The sequence below is a fragment of the Danio aesculapii genome, chromosome 18, assembly GCF_903798145.1.
Source record: "Danio aesculapii chromosome 18, fDanAes4.1, whole genome shotgun sequence".
NCBI lineage: Eukaryota > Metazoa > Chordata > Actinopteri > Cypriniformes > Danionidae > Danio > Danio aesculapii.
Genome location: NC_079452.1, coordinates 17,161,099 through 17,173,526, shown reverse-complemented (window position 1 = coordinate 17,173,526; position 12,428 = coordinate 17,161,099). Strand labels below are relative to the sequence as shown.

The window sequence follows — 12,428 nt, the reverse complement described above, 5'->3', positions numbered from 1 at the left end:
TTTGAACCCTTTTAAAGATTTAAAATAAGTCTTTTGTGTCTCCAGAATGTGTCTGTAAAGTTTCAGCTCAGAACACCTATCAGATTTTTATTAAACCTTTATTAAACCTAGATATTTATTGAACCTTTTAGAATGTTGGATTTTGCGCATGTCCTGTCTTGTTAATATGATTATACGTGGTACAGCAGAGACTTGTTAATACGCGGCTGTCAATCAATTTGGTTGGCGGGGAAACCGTACTCCTACATCACGTTGCGATCAGCGTCAAAATGGCAGGGATTTGGATCCTATTTTAACGTCAGGAATTAAAAAAATAATAATAAAAGAGACTTATTGTCTTTATATCACTCCAATATGACGGTGGACACACTATACCTACACACCGTTCTGTCCAAACGGCTTACAAAAGACTATTTTCATCAAAGGTGCCCTTTAAAATAGCTCCAGTAGACTTGTTGAAATTCACACACTCAGAAAAGGAATATGCTCAACTTAAAGCCCGTCTGAAGTTTCTTCAAATCAATAATACAACGCACATAAATAATGAGAAGAAATCAATGAATAAATAATTGCATTTTGGATTAAATGGAAGTTTTCCAGCAGCTCATCAGTTACACTCGTCCAGCTTGAGGACTGACCGGTCAAAAACAACACTTGTAGACTCCCGGTATAATCTACAGTAACTTACTGGCAGCAGATCCCCAGTAACTTACTGTAAATTAATTACAGCAAAAATACTGTATTCACACTTTACACTGTAATTACGAAGCACCATTTATCTTGTATTACAGAATATATTAGGATTGGGTCGATAAACATCACGATGCCGAGCCAGCATCGCGATCCAACGCATTTCCCCCGTTGCAGCAGCTACCCGCCCACAAAAAATACACACTTAGGCCCCATTTACATGAATACGTCTTAGCTTTAAAATGACATTTTAGAACAAAAACGATCCACGTTCACACTGGCGTTTAATCTAGCATTTCGGATATCACTGAAAACGCACATCACGTGACCACGCACATACACACACTCTGGCATGCGCTGCAGCATATGTGCACGTCTGAGCTTCAGGCAGTCAGTGGGTGCTTTGAGCACAAAACCCCAGAGAGCAGTGCACGTCTGACAGTTTATCAAGGATGTACCACTGGATCGCGTCTCACTATAGTAGTTGATATTTAATTAATCTTGTCACTTTCTAACGACTCTTCGGTCTTTTGAATCTATTAGGTAACGTGTCACAGCGTCAGTACACTGCTTCAATCTTTCACTTTCACACTTGTACTTAGTAATTTTAGTGAAAACCTCAGATATTGTTGGTTGGTTCCTGTTGATTGTGCACTTTTTTTACCAACCAAGTTTGTCGACGCCATTATAACGACAGAGATCACTCTGCCTATTCATGCCAGAGTGCTGCAGAAAAAATTATTAACAGGTGGTAATTTGTGTGTAACTTATCTTTATTTATTTATGATTTGGTTATGGGTAAAACAAGGACCATGCGGGTCAGGTAGTTGAAACGCTAGGCTACAAATAATTCATTTGTAATTAATTAATTAATTATTCATAAATAATTAATTTGTTGCTGCCTACGACGATGCCATCATCCATCGCGATGTTTCATATTAGACATCATACCAAATCGGTCGCCATCATCCAACCCTAATGTATATATCTACTGTAAAATATACATTAATTATCACAACACAACTTCAAAATATGGTAACATACTGCATGAGTGTCCTATAGTAAATTACAGTTTATACTACAGTTTAATACTGTGTAATTGACAAAAATATTTAACAGTGAAAATTAAACTGGATGGTCACAATGCAAACCGCCTTCAACTAACAACTTTCTTTACTTCAATCGCCATGTTTACTCTCACCTGTGCTATCTTCCTCCTCTCCAGCACATTATCCTGGTGAACAGATCTTCTTTTACTCGCTCTGCTGGATCCGTCCAGGCATCTTTCAAAGTCTTGCTGTCTATGAACTCTTGAAGTCTCTAGTGGTCCAGAACTTCCAGGAAAGTGGTGCTTGTTTCTCTTCCTGCGTCCCTGTTTGCCTACATCTGGTTTGTGTTGCTCGGGGCTTTCGATAGCTTTTGGCTCAACGGGATCCAGGACTCGGGGTCTCCTAAACAGGTTGTGAAGAGACAGCAGCACCAAGGTGCACAGTACATACATGCTGGCTTGACTACTAGAGACGTCTCCACACACACATTTAGCCAGAGTATCCTTTAAAAGCGATTCGGGATGATCCCATTTCAGGGTGAGCTCAAGCACTGAACACTATCTTCCGGTTAAAGTTACAGTCGTGATATAAACGCTAACGAATTGCGTAACAATAAGCTTTAATCTGCCAACATGAAGGTGATAGTTTAGAATCAAGTGTTGTTGACTTCTTGCATGTCTTCCCACCACTGTATTCACTCAAACAACAAGTCCTGGATGGTAAGACCGTGTTGTTCCAACACCTTCGAACTCCAGAACTCTCATTTAGGCTTGATAATCTGTCTGTGATCTGATCAGCAAATGAGATGGCTTTCTCATCTCCCAATCTCACTCAAGAGAGGATGAGGGAGGGACGACTAACGCACACCTGCTTTTAAACCCCACAAAGCCATTTTAACCTACCTGGACACGTCTATAAAGATACCGACTGATAAACAAGCTCATGTAAGCCAATGGTATGATGGATGGTTCTTTAATCAGGATTCATAATATTTAGGTGCTTATCTTTCCCATCTGCATGCCTCTTCTTTGGAGATCTTCCAGATTACAGGTGTATTCCAGTGAAATTCGATCAAATGAGTAACAATGAAACTCTTTGTCCAATGAGAGTCGTAATCTCCATTGGCACGTCGACAAATCTTCACCTCCACTTGCGTCATTAATGGTTTTATTGTATTTTTACAGTCATTGGATTGCAGGACAAAACTCACAGGTCAGAGCACTCCTTCTGTCATAACACCTTGTTTTGATAGGCATTATCCTGGGTTTTAGTCCAAATGACTGGGCAAACTCCAACCATTCACAACCCGTCCAACTCCAGCACTGCTATAACTCCGAGAGAGAAAACGCTTTTCGCTCTTTCGCCCTCCCTTTTCTCATTGTGCCCATCTGTCACTGCAGTACAGATAGCTAAGCGTCTCTTAGCCGATGATGTAACAACTGTTTGCATCTATGCAAAATAAGGAAAATCAACTCAAAACATGTTTTAAATGCACTGCTGAGGATAAAGAAGCTGGGCTGTGATTGGTCGTCTCCGTGGTAAGATGACCCTGTTGAACTGCGTCCTACAAAGCCATCCATCACGCTCCTGCTGTGTGACAATGGACGGAAAATAGTATGGAAATGGACAACTATGGGAATGTGGCGCAGTGAGACCTGACAGCGTCAATCTAGAGTGATCAGTTAGGATTCGGGGTCATAGAAGATTGGTGCTGTCTTGTGCTGGTACTTCAATTGTGTCACGTTTGAAGTGTGTGCGCAAGACAAACAAAAGGCCATCTTCTGGTTCATTACCCTTTTTAGGGGCCGTTCACATGCTTTAGTTCAAGGGAAAACAACAAGTGTGCCTGTTCGAACCAAATTAACAAGTACAGAAGTTAGTGCTCCACAAACTAATATGGCAAGACTGGGCAAATTGGAGTGCAAAAAACTACAAACTGACAAACAGCTATTTTTTTTTACATATCAGCCAATACCAAAATTATGATACAAGTTGAGTATTCACTTCTTTTAAAAAAGGGCCTATTATGCCCTTTTTTACAAGATGTAAAATAAGTCTCTGATGTCCCTATAGTGTGTAAGTGAAGTATCAGCTCATAATACCGCACAAATAATTTTTGTAACTCTTTAAAACTGCCAGTTTTAGGCAGTAATCCAAATTGTGCCGTTTTGGTGACTGTGGCTTTAAATTCAAATGAGAATGGCGGACGGCTGCTTCTCACTCAGGGCTGTTTATGCTAATGAGGAAGTGATTGATAAGACGTACAAAGGGAGAATGTCAATCAAAGTGTTTCTGCAGACGATTTTTATCAAATGTGATTATAAAAAATAGAATTTTTACCATTAGAAGCTAGTTATATTCACACAAAATTGTGCTCAAACCCCTTATAAAAAGTCATTTTTGCATTATAGATCCCTTTTAGAGTTTAAAGTAAGATTCTCAGTCAGCAGCTCTTGAACACATAATTAATTGCGGTTTTAAAAGTTCATCAAAACTGGCTTCAAGCTGAAGTTAAAACATGCGGTGACATTTAAACTTCCAGTCAAATATTTATTAGGCGCACACACAATAGTTTAAGCAAAAAATAATTTATTTATCAATATGCTCCTCTTCAGAATACGAGTTTGACCTGGTTTTCTGACCTAAATGTAACATTTTATGATGGTTTTGACATTTTTTCAGGGGTAAAACTGATTGAGTGATTACATGAGATATGAGATATGGTACATTTGAGTAATTTAAGTAAGTTTAGTAATTTTTAGTCAGTTTTGACTGTTTCATGTACCTGTTGAACTGATGTAGCTACAGCGATGTCAACATTTGGTTTTCTATTCATTTACCAACATTAACATGTTTATTTTAATTTTACTGTTTCATTCACAGCAAGAAGGTTGCTGGTTCGAGTCCTGACTTGGTCAGTTGGCGTTTCTTTGTGGAGTTTGCATGCTCTCCCCGTGTTCACGTGGGTTTCCACCGGGTGCTCTGGTTTCTCCACAGTCCAAAGACATGCCCTATAGATTAATTGATAAAACTAAATTGGCCGTAGTGTATGACTGTGTGTGAATGAGAGTGCATGGATGTTTCCCAGTACTGGATTGCAGCTGGAAGGGCATCCGCAGTGCAAAACATAGGCTTGAAAAGTTAGTGGTTCATTCTGCTGTGGCAACCCCTGATGAATAAAGGGACTAAGCCGAAGGAAAATGAATGAATGAATGTTTCATTCACTTGTTATTTGCTCTATTGTGTTTATCTTTGCTTGTAATTTGTTTATTATATTTATGCATGGCTCACTTACCTACAGAATCATCTAATCTCAGAAGAATCTAAAATGACGAATTCTTTCCAGCTGATGAAATTGAATTTATTGCAATTATAGAAATTGCAAAAAAAATAAATAAAATATCAGAATTTTATCTTTTATATACACACACTTCTCTGCAGAATATGAGTTTGACCTGGTTTTCTGACCTAAATGTAACATTTTATGACGCTTTTGACATTTTTGCAGGGGTGAAACTGATTGAGGGATTACATGAGACATGGTACATTTCAGTCATTTTTAGTTATCATTTTTTTGATGTTCTGCATTTGTTTTGCAAAAAATATCCCTGCAAAGTTATGCTGTTTTATAGGGCAATAAGTCAAAGTGAAGTCTTTGATTGAGGCCATTTAACAGGTACAAACAAATTAGGATAATAAAAAGATAAGTCTAGCAGCCATATACCTTGAAAACCATAAAAAAACGAATATGGCACCATTGGAAACCTGAAAAGATAAAAGCTGATTTGTCTAGATGACAAAGCACGAAACAGGTCGCCAAGAAGTCAACTAAAAGAAATGCAAAACTTCACCTAACTTCAGTCCAATGCAAATCTAAACTAACCAATCTGTCCTCCATAACACTTCACACTGTAAACTTATTCTAAGCCATTATCTACATTTGATTTATACAGAAATAAATTTACAAACAATATAAGAAACGTGTTTGTGCAGTTAGATTGAAGTTCTTTATTCTGAAATTGAAGATTTTCATTCTTATGTAATGGTTGTAAATGGCTTAAAATGTGTAGCATGTCGTGATTCAACTTTCCAAGATTCCAAATGTAAACTACTTGTTGCTTGAGTCACTGGTGTTATGTATGTGGTTACGTGAGATACGAGCTGATAAGGAGGCAATAAAACACAGGTGAATAAACACAAGACTGCAGTGCTATGACTCAGCTTACATGCATTTGTATAAAACAATACAAATGAAATAAGGTGGATATCAGAGCAAGGCAGAATGTAAACAAATGGCTTCAATATCAGCGGTTCAAACAAAGCTGTTTATTTTTTCATCCTTGATCCAAATATGTATTTTTTCCTCTGTGCAACTCACATTTTATTTTATGGGTGTGCAACATGACATTATTTGATCATGGTCCATTAAAATTATGACTTCACAATATATTGCATCAAAATCGCAATGCAGAAGTCATGTCTCAGGATGGTCAATGTTGAGTTGGGATTATATTTGACCACATCTCAGAAGAATAGTTTGGAGTCTCTGCTTAGTTTAACCATAATGGAGGGAAAGTTTATCATTTGGATGCGTTTTTAGGGCATGTCAGTGTTTGAGCATTTCAAGAGAGAACAAAAACATTCAGGAACAATATCTTTGCTATTTGTAACTTAAATGAAGATAAATTGCATTAAATTACCAGCACAATGAAGACTATGCTGTGATACTTGCATTTCTGTACGAGTTCTCACCAGAAATCCATAAGGCACTGTTTATTCACTCTATTGTGTTTATCTATGATTTTTATTTGTTTATTATTTTTAGGCACGACTCACTTCCCCACAGAATCATCACAATCAATCAAAAAATTGCGAATTATTTCAATCTGATCAAATTGAATTTATGTTTTAACTAAAAGAATAAAATATATAAGTATATTAAATACATAAAAATAATAGGGGCAACGCAGAGGCGCAGTAGGTAGTGCTGTCACCTCACAGCAAGAAGGTCGCTGGTTCGAGCCTCGGCTGGGTCAGTTGGCATTTCTGTGTGGAGTTTGCATGTTCTCCCTGCGTTCGCGTGAGTTTCCTCTGGGTGCTCCGGTTTCCCCCACAGTCCAAAGACATGTGGTACAGGTGAATTATGTAGGCTAAATTGTCCGTAGTGTTTGAGTGTGAATGAGTGTGTATGGGTGTTTCCCAGAGATGGGTTGTGGCTGGAAGGGCATCCGCTGCATAAAACATGTGCTGGATAAGTTGTTGGTTCAATCCGCTGTGGCGACCCCGGATTAATAAAGGGACTAAGCCGAAAAGAAAATGAATGAATGAATGAATGAATGAATAAAAATAATAAATAAAATAAAAATATAATTTTTATTCCTTTACTTTTTTTTTTTTGGCAGAAAACCTAAATATCACTATGTCAGATTTTTCCAAGAGGAATAGATCCACAATCTGCTTTTAAAAGCACTAATGTAGCTTCATCTACAGCTCACATTTGATGATATGAGCTGATCAATTTGATCAATGTACCCTACAACATGACATGCCTTAACACGGGTGTCCAAACTCGGTCCTTGAGGGCCGGTGTCTTGCACAGTTTAGCTTCAACTTCCCACAACACGCCTCCCTGGAAGTGTCTAGTATAACCAGTAATTCTGCGTTCACATTAGAGTTTGAGCATGTGAAATTCTGTAGTACGCCACTGTGAAAAGGGATGGGATTAAACGATTATTAGACATTAAAAAAAGTGAGCGATAGGTTCATATTTTACATTTCTGTCCAGAGAGGTCATGTTTTGATCTTCTATTGGTCTCACAGTCATGTGATGCGATTTCGCAGGTCAGATTTCACCAAGCCTGAACTTTGCAACACAATGAACTGCGAAACTTGTCACACGAGCTTGCGTTTCCAGTCTGTCACTTTAGCGTGCATATGAATGGAAGTCTATGGGGAGAAAAGTGCAGTGTGACCGCAGCTTAAGAGCTTGATTAGCTGGTTCAGGTGTGTTTAATTGAGGTTGGAACTAAAATATGCAGGACACCGGCCCTCCAGAACAGAGTTTGGACACCCCTGCCTTAACATCAAATATTAAATCAGTTACAGAGTTACACTCACTGGATGCTGCACTTATTCATAATGACAAAAGTATGTTAGTTGAAGTACTTTAAAGCTTGCCTGTTAAAGTAGTGCAAGCAAAGTAAAAGTATCTGTTGTAGAACTCAAGAGTTGAGTAATGACAATTAAAGTGACTATTAAATGTCCAGCAATTATCTCTTATAATAAAATTTTTTTTAAAAAAGCTTTTGCAGCGCTGATACCGTTTATGCAATTTGTGCATGTATTTGAAAACGTAACATTCTGTAGTGCATTTAGTTATTGTTTAAGGCAGGGTTGCCCAAACTCCTGTCCTGCAGATTTTAGTTCCAACTTGCCTCTTCACACCTGCACGGATGTTTCTTTAAAGCCTAGTAAGAGCTTGATTAGCTAGCCCAGGTGTGGGTTGGAACTAAACTTTGCAGGACACTGGCCCTCCAGGACCGAGTTTGGGCATCACTGGTTTAAGGCCATTCCGTGACTTCACTCATCTTACAGCAGGCCTCCATATTCTCATCGGTGACATGCAGTCTAAAAAGTCATTGCATGTGATGATTGAGCATTTTTGGGACATTTTACGCTTCTCCAGAGTAAGTTTGCTGCATTAATAAAACATCCATGTCAGTGTACTTACAAAGTACAATTCCTGATGAAAGCTGCACAGTAATTTGAGTAGTTGTAATTTGTTGCTTTACACCACTGAGAATAAATACATTTTTTCGAAACATTTCAACAGACCGTGGGTTTCCTCCAGTTTCCCCCACAGTCCAAATACATGCGGTATAAGTGAATTGGGTAAACAAAATTGGCCGTAGTGTGTGAGTGTGTGTGAATGAGAGTGCCTATAGGAGTTTTCCACCGCTTGGTTGAGGCTGGAAGGGCATCCGCAATATAAAACTTAAGCCAGAGTAAGTGGCAGTTCATTCAGGGTTCTTCCACCTTTTCCAACTTCAAATTTCCATCACTTTTCAAGCACTTTCAAGGTGCATTTGTAACACCGAGGTAAATTATGTTTATATACGCTGTATGTACTTTTTTACATTTAAATCCATTGTGCCATGTAAAAAACACAACAATATTTCAACTTAAAATGTTGAATACTTTGGATCAGAGATTTATTGGATAGTTCACCCAAAAAAAAAAAAAAAAAAAAAAAAAAGTTCAGTTATTGCATGAAGTATCTTTTTAAGCTTAGTCTCTTTCTTCCTAAAGTTGATATCTAAAAAATTGAGCTTACAGTCTTGACATGTCTGTTTTAAACTATTGCTGAGCATTTCGTTTGGCTTTTTTAGGTGCAAATATAAATTCTGCATGAATTTCTCCTAAATCTGCGCATGCAGTGATCATTTTGTAGTGAAAACTGGTCACACGGCAACAATTTTATGCACTCGCACAAATGCTCCCAAATATATTTTGAGCTGGCATAGATAAAATTTCAGGTGCATATGCAACCAAAACGGTCACAATTTCAAGCCCTGCAATTTCAAATTCAAGCAGATTCAAATCCAAGCACTTTACTAACCTTAAAACACTATATTAAAAATCAAGCATTTTCCAGGATTTCCAGCACCCGTATAAACCCTGTTCATTCCACTGTTGTGAACCTTGATAAATCAGGGACTAAGCCGAAGTATAGTGAGTGAGTGATTTCAACAGACCTCCGTGAAAAAAAAATACAAGCTGTCTTTAGAAGACAAATTACGTCTTTGCTTCACAAAACAAAACAAAAAGACAACTATTTACACAAAACCTTCAAAGGAATCTCCCAATAACCTTGATCTATCAATAATTGAACTTTACAAACACTCAGGTATGAAACTTCTGGTTAAGAGTCTAAGCTAAACACGACCACCTCAGTTAAGCAGCTTAGAGCAGAAATATTTCAGCAAAGTGAGCAGTGGGATTAGGAAAAGCTGACAGCTGCCACACTCTGATTCAAGCCCTGCACAATTAATACGAGGAGACAGCGAGTTTAGAAAGGGAAAGTCAGCAAAGACTTGTACATGTCTCCACACGGCCATGAATTTAGCATTGCTGTCACACAATGCCCTCAGTGTGAGCTATTTCAGGAGAAAATTACAGAGTTACCGAAAAGGGTGGGAAACCTCAAGATTACAGGGTCAGTGTCCACTAATGTATGATGCAATATCTTTTTTTTGTTGGGGAAAGAGTCTCTGTGCATGCATTTTCAAGGAACTGATTTCAATAGAGAATACTGGATTTGCAAGCACAGGTTATAAGAGTGAAAACTCAATGTAAACTTTGAAATGTTAAACGGTGGAATCACAGGTTTTACCCAATAGTCCATTGGGTAAACCCTGTGTTTCCACCGTTTAACATTTCAAAGTTTACGTTTTGAGTATGCCAGTGAACAGTGACTTCATGAGTGAGTCAGAGTCTCCACAGAGGCATACGGGCGTCTATGTACACGCATGTGGTGAGACGGCCATGTTTTGGGTGTCTGACATCTGTTGCACACATTGACATTAACAGAAGCACCCGTTACCTCTGCCCAGGGACTGCAAAGGATATCAAAAGGAAATTAAAGCCTCTGGGAGGAATAGTTAAACTGAGAATCATGTCATCATTTAATTACCATTCGCTTGTTCAAAAACTATTAGAGTTTCTTTCTGCTGTTGAAAAATCCTGACTGCCCATTGACTTCCATAGTAATGTTTTATCCTACAAATGGAAGTTGATAGGTGCCAGCAGCATCCAGAATTTTTCTAAATATCTTATGTTGTTTTTTATTTATTTATTTATTTATTTATTTATTTATTTATTTATTTATACAGGGACAATGTACAACATGACATGTTGTGCCAGAGTTAGCTATAAAGCTAATTTACATCTGCAGTCCCTGGGCAGGAAGTTGTAACAAATTTAACAGTAAAAAAAAATACAATATACACTTACAGTACAATACATACAATACATCATTGTCAATAAAATCAAATCAGTGGCTGCATATCTGATTTTGTTTAAGCCAAATTTTAAGGATATTTTAAAATGATTAAAAGTGGTACTCTCTCTGATATGCACTGGTATTTTATTCCATCTTTCTGCTGCTTTAACTGAAAAAACTGATTGTCCAAAAGCAGTTCTCCTAAGCTTAACCGAACAATCACCTCTAATCGATGACCTAGTCTGTCTTATATTCTCCTTGCCGACAATCACACATTGTTTAAGGGGTGGTGGTGCAAGATCATTAAATATTTTATACATTAAACACACATCAGCATAAAATAAGAAACTGTCGAATGTTAGTAATTTATGTTGTGCAATACAGTTACAATGATGATAGCTCCTTGGCTTTTTAGCTAAAATTTTAACAGTTTGTTTATATATAACATACAATGGTTTTAATGTTGTAATGTTCGTGTGGGACCAGCTTGTGGCACAATAAGATAAGTGAGGGAAAATCATTGTATTCATAAAAAGTTTAACAGGCGAAACTCAAAAAAGGTTTAAAATGAGAGAATAAATAAGGTATATTACATTTTTTGGGTGAACTATTACTTTATAGGTCACGTGAAGAGTTTTATAATATGCATTTTTATTCGATGTTTGACGTAATCTCAACTGAAACACGAAGAGAGGGTGGGACATAGTGTTGCTCCTCCCCTTTTTAAAAAACAGCCAATAGTGTTTTGTTTAATCACCGCTCTGCCAGTGAGAGTGGTTGAGCTCAAGTGCATCAAATGAAAAGCAAATAAGAAGCATATAGAAGGGGGCGGGGCATGTCAGACACTAGACAGCACTTGATTGGTTATGATTTGATGAGAAACTTAAGTTTGAGGTGACGTGAATAAAACCGTTGGTCCATTTAGGCAGAAGTGACAAACTACAAGCTTTACATGTTTAGATCAGTTGTATTTCTTCTAAATGTGAACGGTCACTTTTTTGGAGCACACTAGCTTATTGATATCTTAAAAAACAAACAATACTGATACTAACATCTAAAAACTTTATTTTAATTTCATGGGACCTTTAAGCCAAGAGACTTAACTCTTTTACTCTATATTGATTAAGAGCAGGAATGTACAACAATGGGAATCTAGAAGTGTGCATTATATTAGAGATGCACCGAATTTTAGGCCATCGAAAGTTTATCGGCTAAAAATATGTTATGCCATTTAATAGACCCTCTAATTTTTGTGGCTTCAGTCATTGTTGGTGTACTTATTAAAATCTGTAAATCTTTTAAATCTGGAAGCATTAACAACTTATACCAAAATATATATCGTTATCACTTGATATGGAAAATCATTATCGAGATGGCATTTCTGTCATATCGCCCAGCCCTTTGGGTGGGACAATGAATTTGATGGGGTTGTCTTTTGGCTGCTGTTATCTCACACCTTTTTTTCTTTTATGAAAGTCATGAAAACACTATAGTGGCTTTTTATTGTATTATTTGAGCAAATAGAAAAACAAAAAAAAATATTGTTTGTACTCTATCATCTATTCAAACAATGACTTTTGCTGCTTGTTCAAACTACTTTTTTAAAATGAGTTTAAATGAGTTTTTTGGGTGGGAGGGGGGGCAACTTAATTTATTATGATTTATTATGTTCAATCCACTTAAAATTG

The 12,428-nt window shown here is 37.4% G+C and overlaps 1 protein-coding gene across 1 annotated transcript in view; it reads right to left on the bottom strand.

The window, feature by feature from the left end:
- Window positions 1-3,018, bottom strand: part of kifc3 (kinesin family member C3) — a 69,712-nt gene extending 66,694 nt beyond the window's left edge. Inside the window, 1 exon segment of the mRNA XM_056478059.1 lies at window positions 1,892-3,018. Coding sequence (XP_056334034.1) covers window positions 1,892-2,191 — 300 coding nt within the window. The 5' untranslated portion in view covers window positions 2,192-3,018.
- Between the last annotated feature and the right edge of the window lie 9,410 nt (window positions 3,019-12,428).